Source organism: Microtus ochrogaster, chromosome 10, assembly GCF_000317375.1.
Source record: "Microtus ochrogaster isolate Prairie Vole_2 chromosome 10, MicOch1.0, whole genome shotgun sequence".
NCBI classification, from domain to species: Eukaryota; Metazoa; Chordata; class Mammalia; order Rodentia; family Cricetidae; genus Microtus; species Microtus ochrogaster.
Window position 1 is genome coordinate 10,718,553 of NC_022016.1, and position 18,178 is coordinate 10,736,730.

General features: G+C 38.7%; 1 protein-coding gene across 8 annotated transcripts in view; it reads right to left on the reverse strand.

Annotated features, from left to right (window-relative positions):
- The window catches only part of Tle1 (transducin like enhancer of split 1), an 89,968-nt gene that overhangs the window by 48,419 nt on the left and 23,371 nt on the right, over nucleotides 1–18,178 (reverse strand). For 6 of the 8 annotated variants that reach the window (XM_026782165.1, XM_026782164.1, XM_005352651.3 and 3 more), the window contains exons 5-6: nucleotides 8,017–8,079; nucleotides 6,474–6,548 (exon numbers count right to left, since the gene is read on the reverse strand). In XM_026782165.1, the coding sequence (XP_026637966.1) occupies nucleotides 6,474–6,548; nucleotides 8,017–8,079 (138 nt within the window). Of the gene's footprint in view, nucleotides 1–6,443; nucleotides 6,549–8,016; nucleotides 8,080–18,178 lie in introns of all 8 variants that reach the window. The other 2 variants (XM_013348262.2, XM_026782163.1) reach the window with 1 other exon arrangement.

Consider the following 18,178-nt stretch of genomic DNA (forward strand, 5'->3'; position numbering starts at 1 on the left):
ATATATATATATATATACACACCCATGTACATGTTTAGCCTCTAAATTGGGATGTTTTACTTTCTATGGAGCAGTTTTTCCCTTTTAAAAACATTTTTAATTATGAAATGCCTTTATTAAGGAATCAACTAAAATTCATATAGTAGCACCTATCAGGTACTAATTAAAACAAACAAACACACCAGCAACTTGTTTACTAACTAAAATGCATATTAACTGTGGGAAACTCCAGATAGCAAGGCCAATTCCAGATCTATTTGAGATACTAGGTAGTATTCTATTTAAAAAACTAACAAAAACATCAGACTAACTTAACCTGGTTGAATAGTATACACAGAAAGAATGATTTTTCTAGCTGGGCGTGGTGATATATACATCCTTATATGTGGGAAGCAGAAGCAGGTGGATCTGAGACGAAGGCCAGCCTGAGCTATATACACAGTGAGACCGTTTTATGAGGAAAGAAGGGACGGGGGCCAGAAAGGGGTAGGACTTCCATGTAATGTTGCCTTTGCAAATTTAATACAGAATTAGACTATTGTGATTTAAGAAGGTTTCAGTCTTTTGAACTAGAAGACATACATTTATTGAACCTTTTCGGTCTTCTCCGGGTAGCAGGACACCTCCTCTTCTAGAAAGGCACTTAGGGCTGGATTTAAGACGGGCTTTCCAGGGATTAGCTGCATAGTCGTAAAAAATAAGAAGCTCATCCTCTTTAAACTTCACACACTACAATCTCATCAATAGCTGACAGCTATAGCTAAAGGAGAAGGATAATCCAAAGTGTGCTAATTTTTGAACCAAGCACCTCATGTAACAGTGGTGCACCTTTTAGGTCTGTAATTGATTATTTGAGGCATACAGTCTCCTCCCTCTGCAGATATACAGCCACGCCATACACAAACATACACATAGTACACAGCTACCTAGCACACAATACTCCAAATAAAGTTGTTTATACAAAGTTGTTTTCAAGTATAGAGAGGTACAAGCTTGCCTACAAAGCAGGAATGTAAAAGTTTAACCATAACTGAAGCCTCCTGGTCTTCATAGAAATTGTATGCATGAAAAATAAGTCACACTGTATCCAAATCATTTACCAAGAAGAGTAAGTTTACCTAGGTTAGTCCCAATTTCTTGAGTTCCCAGAGTTCAGATATTGCAATGTAACTGTTCAGATTTTCTAATTCAATCAACAGTGAGGCCAAAATCCAAAAGAGCTAGGATTTTGTGGATAGCAACCTCTCCTGTAACTCCCAAAATCACAATAGCAGAGAACTCTTCTGTTGAGTATGAAAAACAACACTGGTCTGTCTTAACTCTGTCTCCAATCGTCCTCATTTTAAAGCTAAACAGAGGCTGGAGGGTTAGCTCAGCAGTAAAATGCTTATACAGCACATTCAAAGTCTAGGTTTGCAGAAACAAACAGGTAGGAAGAGAACAGCAGTGCCTTTTCACTGCTAAATCATACTGTAAGGTCATGCATTCCAGGAAACATATGAAACTCATGAAAAGGGCAAGGTGATAGATGACAACCTAGTGCAACCATACATACAAGGGCACACCCAAAAGCTTAGGCAACTACATTCAAAAATCTATCATAAACACTCAGAAACAAGACAGACAAAACCACAGTTCATGAAAGTGGGATCACGTGCTGGGTGAAGGGTTTCCAGCCAAGGTCTTAGCTCCTCAAAAGGTATCAAGTGATGTGTTATCTAGCTACAGATTAGGAAACTAAAATGTTCCTATCTACAGTGTATGAACACCAGAAAATTAGGGAACAAGTGATTAGAAATAAAAATATACAACCAAGAAATTGTTTTCTTTAAATTAAGAGATAAATGGCTCTCAGCTTTTATTATTACATTATTTTCACTCAAAAACCAACTATCTTCTCTCAGTATTCAGAAAAATATACTAAAAAGCAAAGAACATAATGGATGGCGGAAACCACATGTTCCTTGTGAAGTGTGGTTACTTGATATATGAAGGAGCCATAGTGACCAGATACATTTAAAACATATGTATTTCATGGCACAGAAAACATGTATTAAGTGGAGAAAAAAACATGCAGCTGTGTAGCTTATAGCATGTGGAGATCCACAGTAAATTTTTGTGATAGAACCTGATTGAAAGAAAAATTTATTTCACTCTAAATTAAGTTTGAGCAGGGTAAAAGGAGCTTTTAGTTCCAATCTCAAACAGAACATGGCATCACCCTGAAGTTCTTTAAGTCTATGTTTCAGGTAGCTAATTAGCCACCCCACTAATATGATATTAAAACATGAACAGCCGATTTTATTTTAAGATTAATAAATATTCAATTTTTATTGAAAAAAGTTTTAAGAATATTGCTGTAGGTTCTTCCTTCAAGAACAAGGTCTCAAATGAATGCACTCCCTTTCCCACAATGCAGTGTTTTCTAACAGTGTTTGTGTGTGAAACCAATCAGACCTGAGCCAACTTAAGATCTTTGCACTCTAAAGGCCTCAAACTGCTACAAAAAGGCAGCTTCTTTGACGAGGGGTGAGAGCTATTCTAATTAGTGGCTATAAGGATAAGTAAGTATTTGAATAAATTTGGGATATTATAAAGTGGCAAGAGTAGGTTCTTCTAAGGCCCATGACCTAACTAGCCACACGTAACTGGCTGGGTTTACAGTATAAGGCATGAATTCCCTTCTATACAGTGGGTCTTAACGTTCAATTAGATAGTTGTTGGTAACTGTCAAGCTATAAGTGGCAGTATTGTACCCTTGGTGTTTCATTGCCATGCTAGAGATTGCTGTGGTTCGTAAGCTTTACAGCTGTACTAGATCAAGCTGCATCCATGAAATCTCAACATGACAACCTAAAACAAGACCTGCACAATGACAACACTGGTTGACACCCCAATGTGGATAGGGAAATCTCACCAGGCCCCACCCCTTGATGACGAGATTAAAATCAATTAATGGTTGCTAAAAGTGATAATCCACAAGCTCTTGATAATTATCTAGTCCAAGGTGGTCAGCCCTAAACACATAGGAACAACACAAAATAGGCATGTGCACGAGTGTGTGCATGAGCACATGTGAGGAAGAGAGGGAGGGAGATGGAGAATTAATTAAAGAGATAATAAATTTGAAAGAAGGTGAGGACAGATGAACTTGGAGGAAGAAGAGCAAGATGAAACAATGAAAATTTAGTACATGGAAAGATTGAATTAAAAATCCTATTATGGACTGGGTGAGTGACTCAGCAGAAAAGTGCTTACCTGTCAGCCTAGTGACCCAGTTTGTCCCCTGAAATACATGTAACAGTGGAAGGAGACAATCAACACACACACACACACACACACACACACACACACACTACACACAAACAAAACCAAGCTTAAAAATAAACTTTCTGGAAATTGTTATAATAGAACACATTAGCAGCAAAAGATTTTGAGAAGTATGATTCAAAAAGCAGTGCTATCTGCTTGTAACAGGTACAAAAGGCAAGGTGTGGAGACCTTTAATCCTAGCACTCAGGAGGCAGAAGCAAGTGGCTCTCTGTGAACTGACTCCCAGCATAGTCTACACAGCAATTTGCAAGTCAGCCAGAGCATGGTAAAATCATTTCTTAAAAAAGAAAGGAAGGAAGGAAGGAAGGAAGGAAGGAAGGAAGGAAGGAAGGAAGGAAGGAAGGAAGGAAGGAAGGAAGGAAGGAAGGAAGGGTAACAAAACTATTTCAGTAGTTAATCCAAAAATTAACTATGTGAAAACTGTTCCTTAAATATTAATGTTCTAGATAAAGGTTGAAGGTAAGTGGAAAAAATCTGAAGTTTAGTATGTCTCTTAGATTGGAGAGGCCAGGAACAAAAGCTGAGCTCACCAAAAGTTTGGTGACCTTGACAAGACCAAGTTACTCTCCTAACACAAAATATCTTTAGCCTAGCCCAGCAAACCATAAGGTCTTGATTGTACCTTAAAGAGAAGGTGATGGTTTCAGTCCATTTGCATTTTAAAGGGTTTTCTTTCATGATCTTTCACACTTGAAATAGATGTCTAAACCTTTTCTTTTCTTATTCTGAAAGTCAATGAAGATGAAGAGCTTGGCCTCCTCCATTGTTCTTCACCCTAACCCATCCCAGAACAATACTGACAGCTGCTATCAAACAGGCTGCATTTTCTCTGCACAGCTGCTGTATGAACAGTTTCCCAGTGCTTCCTCCCCTCTGGCCAGACAAGCTGGCACACTGCATGTGCAATGAAGGAGTGCAAAGGTCCACTGAATTGTCAGCCCAATTTTATGCTACTTCGATTTTTCCAGGATGTATGCAATCCTTTTCAAGCAAAAATCAAGCGTATGCCAAAGTAAAAGACAGGCTATTTCTGATCACTGAAAGTATTCAAAGAGCCTGTCATAAATTAATATACTGATCCCAATACTGGACACACCACAATGCATTAATTCTTTCATTGGGCCCAATTCATCAACTTGGGTTATTACTGCTAAGCTATCAAAGCTAACCTGTCTTGCCATACATAAAATGTGCAAGGCATCCACCCTTCTAAAATAACCTATTCTTATTTCCTGATTCTATTCAAAATGAGTATTAATTATAAGTATCTGGCGAATACATTTCCCCTTCTGAAATGCGATCCAAAGAAGACTCTCAGGGTTTGAGGTCTTTGAGAACTCAAAACTAGCATTTTATTATTGAAAAATTACACATTGCTAGCCATGTACTTCACTTGCAGAGTGCTGTACTAGTATGTGTGCGGCCCCAGGTTCAATCCCTAGTACTGTCAGAGAAAAACCAGAAAAATTACATGTAAAAAATTAGAGCCTATCAGAAAACAAACATGTCCCACAAAGTTGAACAGGGCCCTTGAGATCTGCTTTGCATATGTTTTGTTTTAATCAAAACAGGCTTTTCCATCCTCAGTCATTTGGGTTAAAAAATTCCTTGCTCTAGCTACAAGTACAATTGCTATTAGTCTCTTCTAATCAAACACAGTACATGTAAAAATGCCAGTGAATATTTGATTTGATCTCTGAAATAAAGCAATTCATTACACAAGAAAAGGGTAGAGAGGGCAGCAGACAAACGCAGGCATAATTGTGTTTTTTGTTGAATGTGATTAGAGAGCCCACTAAGTAACAGTCAAAAAATGTGATACAGAAGGGGAAAAAAGACAGAGCCAGACCTGGGGGAAGGAGGGAGAACTGTTTATGCAGAGCTAAGCTGTCAAGTGCAATAAAGCGGCTTGAATAAAATCTAAGCTGAAAATCCACTGAAGCTCCCTGGTTCACGGAGGAAAAAGCTATTAAAAGGAAATGAAGGTCACCCTCCCAGTTTATTTCACCTAATTGACTGCCAATAGCTTACCACAGGCACCCCAACTGCAGATCTGCAATTGAGAAACTGATGAAAGGAGGGTTTTCAAGCTGAGGCTCATTCTTTAATCCTCCTTGGCTCTTGTGTTTTTCCCATCTCCAGTGGGGATGTAATTTTAAACCTTGATAGATTAACTGGTTCCATTGTCTGTCACAGCACTGGACTATGGCACTCTTAATCCCTACAGCAGCATGTCTAATTATCATTACAAAGTGTCTGAGGGAACTATAAAGACCAGCAGGGCATCTTCTCACAAGCAATTAACATAAATTGATAAATGAGTGATTTTGAATCCATTCGAGGAACTCACATATGAATAAAATAAAGTTCTCCCCTCCCCAATTTCAGCCACTTCTTTCCTTTAGACTAAAAGGGGCAGAGCACATGAGAACCACCTTAGGTCCTACCGTGGGTGGGGCCGAACTCCAACAAAGAAAGAGACAGAAGGCCTGGTTCACTAGATCCCTTAATGCAGAACAAATGACTTGTGATTGACAACAGAAACCAACTATACCAGCAAGAAGAGATGGCTAAACTCCAGAGGAGAGGTGAACCCTGAAAGGTCACAGAGCACTAGGGCAGACAATTAACACTCCTTCCCTGGCGAGGGAGCTTTTCATTGGTATGCCACTTTAAAATTCATAAAAGGGACACAGGAAAGAAGAACCAAACAACTGCAGAGGTTCCAGTGCCCTAGAAAGCAAAAGGCAAAGGCAACTCCAGGGATAATTCAGAGTCCTATACTGACCTCACTATGGTGGAACAGTACTAGATAGAAGCAAGGAAAGTGTTTAGAAACTGATCTGCATCCTCTGCCTCACTAACAGCAAGGTTGGTTTTAAGTATCACAAGATTTACAAGTTATTTTGATTCCTCTTCTAGTGTTACTCCTCGCACCCTCCTTGGGCTACTATATCTTCTTCCCTAAATATCTGCACACACATCCAAACCCCCTTTCACCCTCCCTTATTAATCAAATAAATCATCCCTAATTTACAAAAGCTTAGTTTTGTGTATGTATGTGTGTTATGCCATCAAACCATAAAGAAATGAAAGCTGATGATACACACTGTAGGAGGTAGACCTGGTAGGCCACGTACCCCGATGATGGCATTCAACTCTGCCATGGTCACCTGTTTGGCACGCTCGACAGCCTGGGCCACCTGTTGTTGATGCTTTGAAAACAAGGAGAAGAAAATGTGTTAGCAACAGCTAAGAACTTCCCTGTTCATTCTGATAGACAGATAAGCAGGTCCTCATGCATGTGTCACTTTACAGAACACAAAGGAGGGACAATGGGATGGTGCTACCATTTATTTCTGAAGGGTTCCAGTCACCACTGACCTAGTGGGGTAAGGACATCAGAAGGGATATCAAGAAGGGTAACTAGAGGCTTTTCATAGATACTACAGAGACCAGGACAGGGAGGCCTGTCGTAGCTCACAGGAGTTTACAGTGGTGTTTGGGCACATGACGTTCGAAACAATTCAAACACCCATCTTGATACTAAAAACACAATCAGTCACTATAGTTTCTCTGATTAAAAAAAAAATCTAGACGCATCAGAAAATTTTTAAAAAGCTATGGGAATTCTCCGTGTTATTTATTTTAGCCTTCTGGTGTTTTACCCTCCAAAGAGAAAGCACCGTTTTCAATTTAGAGAATGAAAACTCACTTTGCCCACTCCCCAACACTACACATATTCGAAATATAGCCACAGTCAATTTGAGGAGGCTAGTGGAAGCCAAGGGCACTGAGAGATGGCAGCAAATCTACAGAGTGTGCTCTACAGCCAACTCCAAAACTCTACACCCCACCAGCAGTGCCTCCCCCAGGGCATCATACACTCATGTTCACATACTATTCCCCTGTGCCCAGAAAGAAGATAAAACTTTCAAAGCAAAACTGATATACAATGCTGAGTCAATCTCCAATGACTTCAATGAAGGACTCCCTCTGAATGTTAAGTCAACTCAAACCACATGGCTTATCTGTGTTTCTGAGTCAAAACCATGTGAATACTCGTTTCATCTTTATGATGATTATCATCTGATATCTCTATGGAATGCATATGACAAATGAACTGCCTACTTTCATAGAGATCCACCTAATGCAGTCAACTTTCAAGTCAACTCAAGAAAACACAAAAGGGTATCTGAATCCTATCAAGCAATTATTACTTAAAAACACACACACACACACACACACACACACACACACACACACACACACACACACAAATCCAGGAGTGCTGGGACAGATCTTAAATCCAAGCACTGAGGAGGGAGGGGCAAGCACATCTCTTGTGAATTTGATTTGAGGTCACCTTGGTCTACCTAATGAGTTCATCATAATGAGATACAGACAGTCGCATGCATGCAAACACACACACCAAAGCTTTCTTTATGCTTGATAGTCGCTGTGCAATTTTCTAATAATAACAATAATAATTTGAGGTTAAGATGACACCCCTCCAGTAGCCTGCCCTTAGATGCCTTAGACAGAAGGACAAAGTTGACACACTTCAAATAACAGAAGTTCATCACACTTGTTCCTTGTGATAAAATTCACGTCTTAAAACTGACTAATTTGCAAACAGAGAAGCAACATAATTGCACTTTAACAGCTGAACATTTTACTTACTTCCTGAGACAGAAATGGGATGACTTGTGCACAAATGGTATTCAATCTCTTGGCGATTTCAGTCTACAAAGACAAAGCCACATATATGTTTAGAACACCTCCCAATTAGTTCAGAAAGTGAAACCTGAGTCTTCAACCCTCACTCCAGAGGACAGAAAAGTGTTTCCTTAAGCCACAGTACCAATAATTACCTGGAGATAAACAATAGATAGCAATGCTCCCTATAGACTAGTGAATATTTTACTGGTTACTTAAAAAATAATGAAGGCGCTGGAGAGATGAGTCAGGTTAAAAGCACTGGTTGCTCTCCCAGAGGACCGAGGTCCACTCCCAAAACCTACATGGTGGTCCATAGCTAGTTGTAATTTCAGCTCCAAGCCCTCTTCTAGCCTCTGTGATTACTAGGCACACACATGGTGAACATACATACATTTTGGCAAAATACCACATACATAATTTTTAACTAAAAACAAAATAAAAAATAAGTTATGTGACATGAAAGAAATCTACATGGTTTAGGTTATATGGTCAATTCAATCTGGAGTTGGTAAGCCCCTAAGACTTTCTCATTGAGAGTATACTATGGGGCATTTTTACAGTTACAGCAAGTTTAGTCAAAGTAGTATAAAAAAAACCATGATGTCAAAGCGATCTGGCTTTCAAAGATGCAAAGCACAAAAGCAGAAGAAGGGGTACCTACACCTTCTCCATTGTTTCCATTCGCTATACACTGCTGGTACAAATACAAAGTGCTGCAGTCACTACACAAGTGTGGAGATGCCTTAGAAAACTGAAAATACAACTACTGCAGGAGCCAGCTATATCACTCTTGGATAAGTCAATGCACCACGTGTAATCTCACTATTCACAATTGTCAGGAAGTGGAGCCAGCCTAAATGTCTATCAACACATGACCAGATGAAGGAAATGTGGTTCATATACACAACAGAATTTTGTGCAAGCATAATGATAAATCACAACATCTGCAGAAAAGTGCATGTGTATGCATGTTCATGTGTGTGCCGTATGTGTCTGTATGTATGTGTTTGAGAGAGACAGGGGGAGGGAGAGAGGAAAGGAGGGATGAGGGATGGAGGGAGGGAAAGTACAAAGGGAATCATGATCAAGAAGGAAGAGACTTTGCAGGGGGTAGAGAGGTTAACAGAATATGTGACATTAAAGCAGAACTAGGAGGTTGTTTGAAGGGGGAAAAGAGACCAGCAAGAGGGTGCAGGGCAGGGATAATACATGAGGGCAGCCAAGGGGGATGGATCCAAAATATATGACACATAAGCATGAAAATGTCATACTACAGCCTACTACTTACTCTGCTAACTTAAATTCCCCACTCATAAAAGGATTTTAATAAAATCCTACATTCCTTCATGATAAATGGTCCTGGAGAAAAAGGAAATACCTTGGACATATCTCAACATAACAAAGGCAATTTATAGCAAGCCCACAGCCAACATAACTTTAAACACAGCGAAACTCAAAGCATTCCTACTAAAATCAGGAACCAGACAAGGAAGTCAATATAGTATGCAAAGTCTTAGCTATAGCAGTAAGACAACTGGAAGAGATCAAGGGAAAGAAGTCATCCTTATTTGTAGAGAAGAGGATTTTATACATAAAAGACCCTAATGAAACCACCAGGAAATTGCTACAGCTATAAGAAGTTTCAGCAAAGTAGCGGGATAAAAAAATTAACACATACATCGCGAGGCAGAGGTAGGCGGATCTCTAAGTTCAAGGCCAGCCTGGTCTACAAGAGCTAGTTCCAGGACAGGAACCAAAAAGCTACAGAGAAACCCTATCTTGAAAAATAAAAAAAAAAATTAACACATACAAACCAGTAACCTTCTTATATACAAATGGCAAACATTTTAATAAAAAGTCAAAGAAACAGCACTTTTCACAGTAGTCTCAAAAGAGATCTTGCAATACCTCTAACCAAGTAAGTGAAAGATTTGTATAACAAAAACTTTAAGAAACTGAAGAAAGAAATTGAAGTAGACACTTAAGGAGCAGTAGGATTAACATTGCTTTTCTATAGGTTCAATGCAATCCTCATCAAAATTCTTCACAGAAAGTAAAAGCTAATCTTAAACTTCATATGGTAACTCACAAACAGAGAAAACTAAGATAGCTAAAAGAATGAATAGAATGCTGAGTAACAAAACTGCTGGAGGTATCATTATCCAAGATTTAAATTATACTATAGAAAAATACCAATAGTAAGGGAAAGTGATACACTGATCAGTGGAATAGAACTAAAGATCTGGACATAACTCCAAAGAAATAAAAAATACATCCTGGAAGTAACAAGAGTTAACAAATGGTTTTGATGAAATTGGATAACTGTATATGGAAGAATGAAAACAGCCAATACCCTTTAAGATACCGGCCCACTTTGGGCATGGTCTCATGTACTATAAGTGAGAAGAAAATGCCTGCATGGCCTTTTGGCTGCTGGATTCAGTTCCTGTTCCCAGCACAGGCAGAATACTGAAGATGGCTACGCTTACTATGAGTTTATCCCCCAAATAAATAAACCTTTGTTATACTCCATTCGGGGCTACTGTGGAACTCTTTTGTATATGGCCAGAGTCTACACCATTGCCAGGTCCTGCCCAGACCCCTGTCTGTGGCTTTCTCCCCCGCCCTCCACGCACCTGTCTGGCATGCAGCTACGCACTGTATTCCTGGCCTGACTCAAGACAACTTGGCAATTTCCCACCTTCCGTGCCCCTGCATGGTTTGGTCCTACCTACTAAGCTGCTGACTTACTGCTGCCCTTGGCAATTTGCTGAAATTCCTCCATAGTTTCTCTGGCTTCTGCCAACTTGCTCCAGCTTGCATTCGCAGTTCAGATCCACGATTGCCTGGCCCAAGCTCCAGCCAGTAACCTCACAGCTTGCGACTGCCCGCAAGCTCTGGGTTCCTTGATATTCTACCCAACTCAAACCTTCTCCATATATGGATGGGATGTGCTGCTCCTAAATAATTAACTAAATTTGTTAGTAATTAAGTCTCAGGTAGTTCAAGCACTGATCTAGGACATGCCTTACTACCGCAACTGTGACACCTCCTGGCCAATCAAGGCTATTACACCTGCAACAATTTTATATATTTTCTGAAAATTATAATGGAAGTTAATTTAATTAAAAAATATAAGTCAATAAATTTGAAAACTGTAAACCAAACCTAAGATAACTGCAGACAATATTACCATCCAGGAAATTAACAAATTTTTTGTTTCTACAATGGACAGAATTCTGCAAGAGCTGTGTGCTACCTTGTACATATATTTTTGTAATCATGGTGGCTATTTACTCTGTTCTTCATATTACATCCTTAAAGAAATGGCTTGATAACAGAGTCAAGAATGAGAAACTTTTAGAAGGATATAATCTTTAGCTGAAAGGATTCATACTATTGAAAATGGTAACCTTAGTTTGACGGGGCAAAATTTAATCCTTATCAATGGGTTATGAATCCTTACAAAAGGGTACAGAGAGATTATCTGAAGGAATTCATATTGTTGAAGTTGAAAATCAAAACCTGTTATAAAGTTATGATAAGCTCACAGATAGAACATCCCTTCAGGAAGGCAATCTGCATGCCATCCAAATAATATCTAAGGATGAGAAGATATCATTAATGGAAAAAAATTAAAACCTTGGAATCACATTTGCAAAATGGGAACCAAAAGTTAATTTGATGAATTAGAAACAATCACAGGTCAAGAGATTCAGGCTTTACAAAAGACAGTGATAAAAAAATCTGAATCAACTGAGGAACTTATCAGAATCGATAGGCAAGAAGAGAAGGTACAGGCAAAGGATTTAGCATCACCAGTACTTCTCAGAGTCAGAGATGACTTACCAAGAGTTTTACCTACTTATCCTGTTATTACCTCTGAAAAGCTAGAAAATATTCAATACAAAAACGGATATAAAGAATGTAAATGGAAACCTACAGGTATTAAAGATCTAAAAGAAATTAAGCAAGCAGTAGTATCTTATGGCATGCATTCACTATTTGCTAGGGAGATGGTTAAGACATGGGCTTCAAGCAATAAGGCTATTCTACATGATTGGCTTCAATTAGTCTCAGCAGTGCTAGAAGATGGACCACAGTTACAGTGGAAGGGCTATTGGAGAGAGGAGACTAAAGACCTAGAACAGCAAGGTAGAGTCAAAGGATTTGAGGCTTTCCAAGATTAAATTCTTAGTGAGGGTCCTTATGCTGGTTCACAGTAAATGAAACTTTGGGTGATTGCCCAGGTAGCTGGTTATCTATGCCATTTTTTGTACCTTTCAGAAGTTGCTTGATTGTACTTCCTGTATACTCAAGTAATATTATTTCCTTCTAGGGTCTTTGATGGGGTTGAAGACCAGAAAGTCATAGTTACTTTCCTCTCATGACTTAGACACATCATGTTTAATATAAGACTTAGAATCCTGAGATAACTATTGAAACATTCAGTATATGTTTTTTGCTTGATGTTGTTATGCTTGTTGTAATTCTAATTTTTATGTATGTTTTTTTGCCTCTTCTTTTTCCTGAACAATATCTAATATTTGTTCTTACTGTATATAGCTTTGTATTAGGCTTAGAACTCTCTTATTTGGACAAAAGGAGAGATGCTGTGGAAACTCTGTCAGCCAATAGTCTTTAAGATACCAGCCAACTTTGAGTGTGGTCCCATGTACTATAAATGCAACAAAAAGCCTGTGCAGACCTCTTGGCTGCTGGATTCAGTTTCCATTCCCAGCACACACAGAGAACTAAAAATTGTTCCTCTTTTTTGTGAGTTTATTCCCAAATAAACCTCTGTTATACTCCATTTTTGAGGCTATTGTGGGACTCTTTTGTATGCCAACAAAAACAAAACATCTGGAGGTATCATTATCCCAAACTTAAAATTATACTGTAGAAAAATAACAACAGTAAGGAAAAGTGATATACTGATCAATGGAATACAACTAGACATAACTCCAAAGAAACCAAAAAAATACCCTGGAAGTAACAATGGTTAACAACCAGTTGTGGATTGAACTGGATAGCTGTATATGAAAGAATGAAAATAGAACTAAGTGTATAAAACTATAAAACTCAAACTCCAAGTAGATCAAGGACCTCATAACACCTGATAGAAGAGAAGGTAGGAAACAGGCTTGAAATTATTGACACAGGAAAAGACTTTCTGAGTAAGACCCTGGAAAGTACAGGCATTAAAGCTAACAATTAATAAATGGGACTTCAGGAATTTGAAGCCTTCATATAGCAAAGCATATCATCAACTAAGCAAACAGATAAGTAGCTTCAAGAGTAAAATACTTTATGAATTAGATATATGGCAGATGTTTCATATCTAGAATATACAAAGAACTCAAAAAACTGAATTTAAAGATGGCATAGAGAACTAAACAGAGTTCTCAAAAGATGAAACTCAAAAGGCTGAGATAAAACATTCAAATCCCTTAGCCATCAGGGAAATGCAAGTTAAAACTATTCTGAGATTTCATCATACCCCATCCCAAATGGCCAAGATTAACAAAGCAAATGCAAGCAAATAGTGGTGATGATCTGTGGAAAGAGGAATACTTATTGCTGGGAGTGGACCCTATACAGTCACTATGGAGATCAGTGTGAAGGTTCCTCAGGAAGCTGAGAATAGATCTACCAAGATCCACCTATACCACTTTTACATCTTACTCAGAGATACTTGGTTAACCATGTTCATTGCTGCTATATTCATAACAGTCAGAAACTGGAAACAGCTCCAATGCCCATCAAATGATACACAATGGAACAATGAAATGTGTAGGTTATTTATTTATTTATTTATTTATTTAATCCTCATTGGATTAAAAAACCCAATGAGGATTAAATAAATAAATAAATAATCAAGAAAGCACATAAATCCTGAAAGAACAAAGAAAAAGAAGAGAGAGCAAAAAATGAGGGGAGGAAGGCAGATGAAGAATGAGGGAGAGGATAAGGTTCCATAAAGAAGCCCAACAACAACCTTTATTATTTAATCAGTGTTCCTCTGTAAATATCAGGCATGAATCTGGTATACATACATACATGTCAGCAAAACAATAAAACACATAAATTCCTAAAATAAACCTTTTGGTTGATTTTCTGTTTTGTTTTGAGTGATATGTTTGGCTGGAAATGTAGTTCAGAGTCAAGGTACTTACTTACCTGACAAGCAGAAGTACCTGAGTAGGAGTCCCAAAAGGGTAAAATGTATCACAACTCACTCTGAACATGTAACACATGCACACAGTAGTACATGGGTAGAAAAGCATAACAGAAAGCTAAAATAACACTAAACATGTCATCCAGAAACAGTAACAGATATGTTAGGTGTCCTTGGGCCACCATCATTGCAAGTTCTCTCTCAATTCACTTAAATAAGCCCGAAGTAGGGAACATATTTTATTACTAACAGTTCTCACCCCATACAACTGCTTTCTGTAATTTGTTTTCCATCAAGAAAGAACTGCCTAGTCAATGAACAGTACTGAGTATATCAGCATATTCCACTTCGTGAGCTGACATCTAAGCAATGACACCAGAAGACACTGATGTTTTACCCAATTTTCCAGAATTCCAAACTCTTTTCCAATATGCTCAATATAGATGTCTAAAGGCAATCCATGAACACACTCTGAGCTTACGGGTCAGACTGTGCATGTCTGTTCGACTGTGAACCTTGCTGCCCAGGAGAAAAGCTCTATGAATGAAAGTGCCTGCTCTCCTGCCCATGTCAATAATGGATTTTCTGGACATCTTTGAATTCTTATCCATTAAATAGATTTTTCTTTCTGAAGTCTAACATGTTTCCATGGATATGTATTGATCTATTATTTTTCTCCTTTTTCCTTTTTCCGTTGATGTTTATACCCTGTCTGTGTAGATATTCATATAAAATAAATATAAATGCTATCCTTCATTGGTTTACCTGATGTGGTTTATGTTGCTGGGATAAACACCATGACCAAAAGCAACTTGGAGAAGAAAAAGTTTTTTCAACACCACTGAGGGAAGTCAGGACAGGCACTCAAAGAATCTCCAGGCAAGTAAGTATTGAAGCAGAGATCATGAAGAAAAACTGCTTACTAGTTTGTCCCCTATGGTGTGTTCAGCCTGATTTTTATACAATGTATGACCCAAGGGTAGAAGACTCCACAGTGAGCTGGGCACTCCCACATCAATCACTAATAAAGCCTTGCTTGCCTACAGACCAATCTGATGGAGGCATTTTCTCAACAGAGACTCCCTCTTCCCCGATTAACTCTACTACGTGTCAAGTTGATAAAAAAAAAAACAAAAAAAACAACCAACACACCTAGCTTGCCACATATCTCCCAGCTATGCCTAATATGGATTTTTCTGCTGCTTACAATCTTCAGTACATGGTCCAACCAATGAGATTTAATCTGCTGTTCTGGCTTTAAGGTTAAAGAAAGAACATACTGAGATTATACAAACTATTTGTAGTTTGTTTCTCTGTTGCCACAGCTATTCTCCTTATACTAATTTAACTAGTTGAAATTAACTCTGGCTTACAAAAACCAAAATCCTCACCCTTAATAGTAGTAGTATGTGTTATTATATAAAATGACATCAAGGTAAACTTGAAGATGGTCCAAAGACCATTAAGACCTATGTGTGATGGCACCAGACTATAATTCCATAACATAGAAGGCTAAAACCTAGTAGTACTGAGCTCAAGACCAACCTGGGTTATATAGTGAAGCCTTGTCTCACAAAATAGAAAAGGACCCATTTTGAACAGACTGAACTTAACAGTATAAAAGTGACCAAGAAGCAAACAGACAAAAGATTAATGTAAAAGTAATATCAGGTTAGATCAACTGAGACTGATACAAGATGATGGAGATTAAAGCTTCAAAAGTGATGAGAAGCCATCAGAAGGCACACCATATGCTTTGCGAATTCTAAATAGATGCTGGAGAACAGATGGACACAGAGCAGGAAGAGGAAACTTACCTCAGCGGTTCCCTCCCATTGCCAGGTCTCTAAACAAACCTTAAACCATCTGACCAGAAAACCAGGAGGAATCAATCCAAGTCTTTGCTGCTTCTACTTACAAGTGACTGAGCTGAATAACTCTGTCTACCTGTAGGGTAACTACAAGAGCACCTTCCTTCTGGAAGTGAAGATACCACCTGCACCTAACCGTGCTTTGTGAGCTCTGTCAGCAGCCTCTCAACTGTCCACATCCACATTTTCCTTCCCTTCAAAATGTAGATGGCAGCATGGGGCCTGGGGCACATAAACAAACAAACAAATGAAGAATGAATAAATAAGTGGACGAGTGAATGAGTGAAAAATGGTGATGATGATTCCTGGTACTGTCTACTGTCTAGCTATCAAGGGGACTCTGATAAAATTCTTAATTTAGTATGAATTAATAATCAGCAATGTTTTACATCCATTCTAGGTCTCAATGCTGGCAAGCAGGTTTTATCAGGCCCTAACTCAGTTAGTATTAAGAGTTTCACAATCTAGGGGCTGAAGAAATTGTTTGGTGGTTAAGTATCATTTGGTGCTCTTGCAGATAATCTACGTTTGGACCCTAGAACGCACATGGTGGCTCATAACCTGTAACTAACTCTCTTGAGATCTAGGAGATTCAGTACTTTCTTACGATCTTCTGATATCAGGCATGTGTGTGGTACACACATATACATGCACACGAAACTCTCATCAAATAAAAATAAATATTCAAAAAAATGTAAACCCTTTGATACCACCTTCCATCTCTCCTGAAAACTATACAACCCAATAAAACACATGTGACAATTGTGTTTTCCACCGACAAAGGACTTTCCCTCAAAGGTGAAAATATATTTGGTACTGCTAGGTCACAGTTGACACTTTTAAAGCAGCCAACAATAAATCAGCATCTAGAGGCCATTGCCAACTCAACAAGCAGCTCTCCACACAGAACTGTGTTGTATTAGTATGTGTGTTATATGAACATAAAAGGTGAGGGTAAGTATGTCCAATCTTAGAGACTAGTGGAGAGTGTGGGTGTGATTATCCTTGATGTTCCTCATCTGAAGCAAGCTTCATTAGCTAGGCAGGCAGCCAGGACTGCACCCAGCAACCATCCTGTATGTGATCTCACATGTGCATAAGAGACTGCATGAGTGCTGCGATCAAACTCTGTTCTTTGTGACTATTGTTGCAAGTACTCTTAGCCACTGAGTCACTGCTCCAGCTGTGACTACCCAGAAATGCCAAACCAGGTTCTCAGAATAAGTCTTACTTTCTGAACTAACTGTACCCACCAAGGTAGGAGGAGGCAGTGGTATAATTTAGCTATCCAGCACAAAATTTTTTGCTTCTGATATATATACTGATTTACCCTTATGAATGGTATCATAACCCAACAATTTAGATTCACACCTCACATGTCCAAGTTAAGATTCAGCTGCCAGATCATAGTTGTCCTATCTGAGTAACAGGGATCTGACTACTCAATCTCAGAATTCCATAGAAGTCAAGTGAACTAATGTATAAGCTACAGGTATTCTACTCCATAGTGCTACACAAACCTAAGAGGGCTTTCAATTCCTCAAGGTTTCCCTTAGGTCCACCACTCAGAGGTGCTTTGCTCATAATGCAGTAAGCATACTCTTCTCTGTGTTCTTCAAGATCCTCACACTCACTGTTATTTGATAAACAAAACTTAGATACTAAAAAGTCTCTGTTATAACTTTCCTAGCCATCAAACAAATCATGTCAGTATGACATGATGGAGACAGGAAAACAGGACTTCACTAACCATTCTGACAGGCCTTCTCCCCCCATGATCCTACTCAAACTGATTATCAGTTCACACTCATTACACCATCAAAGTCAAACTTGACTGAAGTACAAACTTGATTATCCCTATACCTCTAAACTCAATAGCTAAGATATACCAGATAAATCATCACAACAAAGCAGATAGTAACATCCTGTTTACAAAAAAGAGACTGTGAACAGGGTAACAGGCACAGATGTTAGCTGAGTGTGATACCAGCTGCCTCTAATCCCAGTACTTGGGAATGCTAGCTTCAAACTCAGAGAAATCCGACTGCCTCTGCCTCCCAATGCATGAACATTT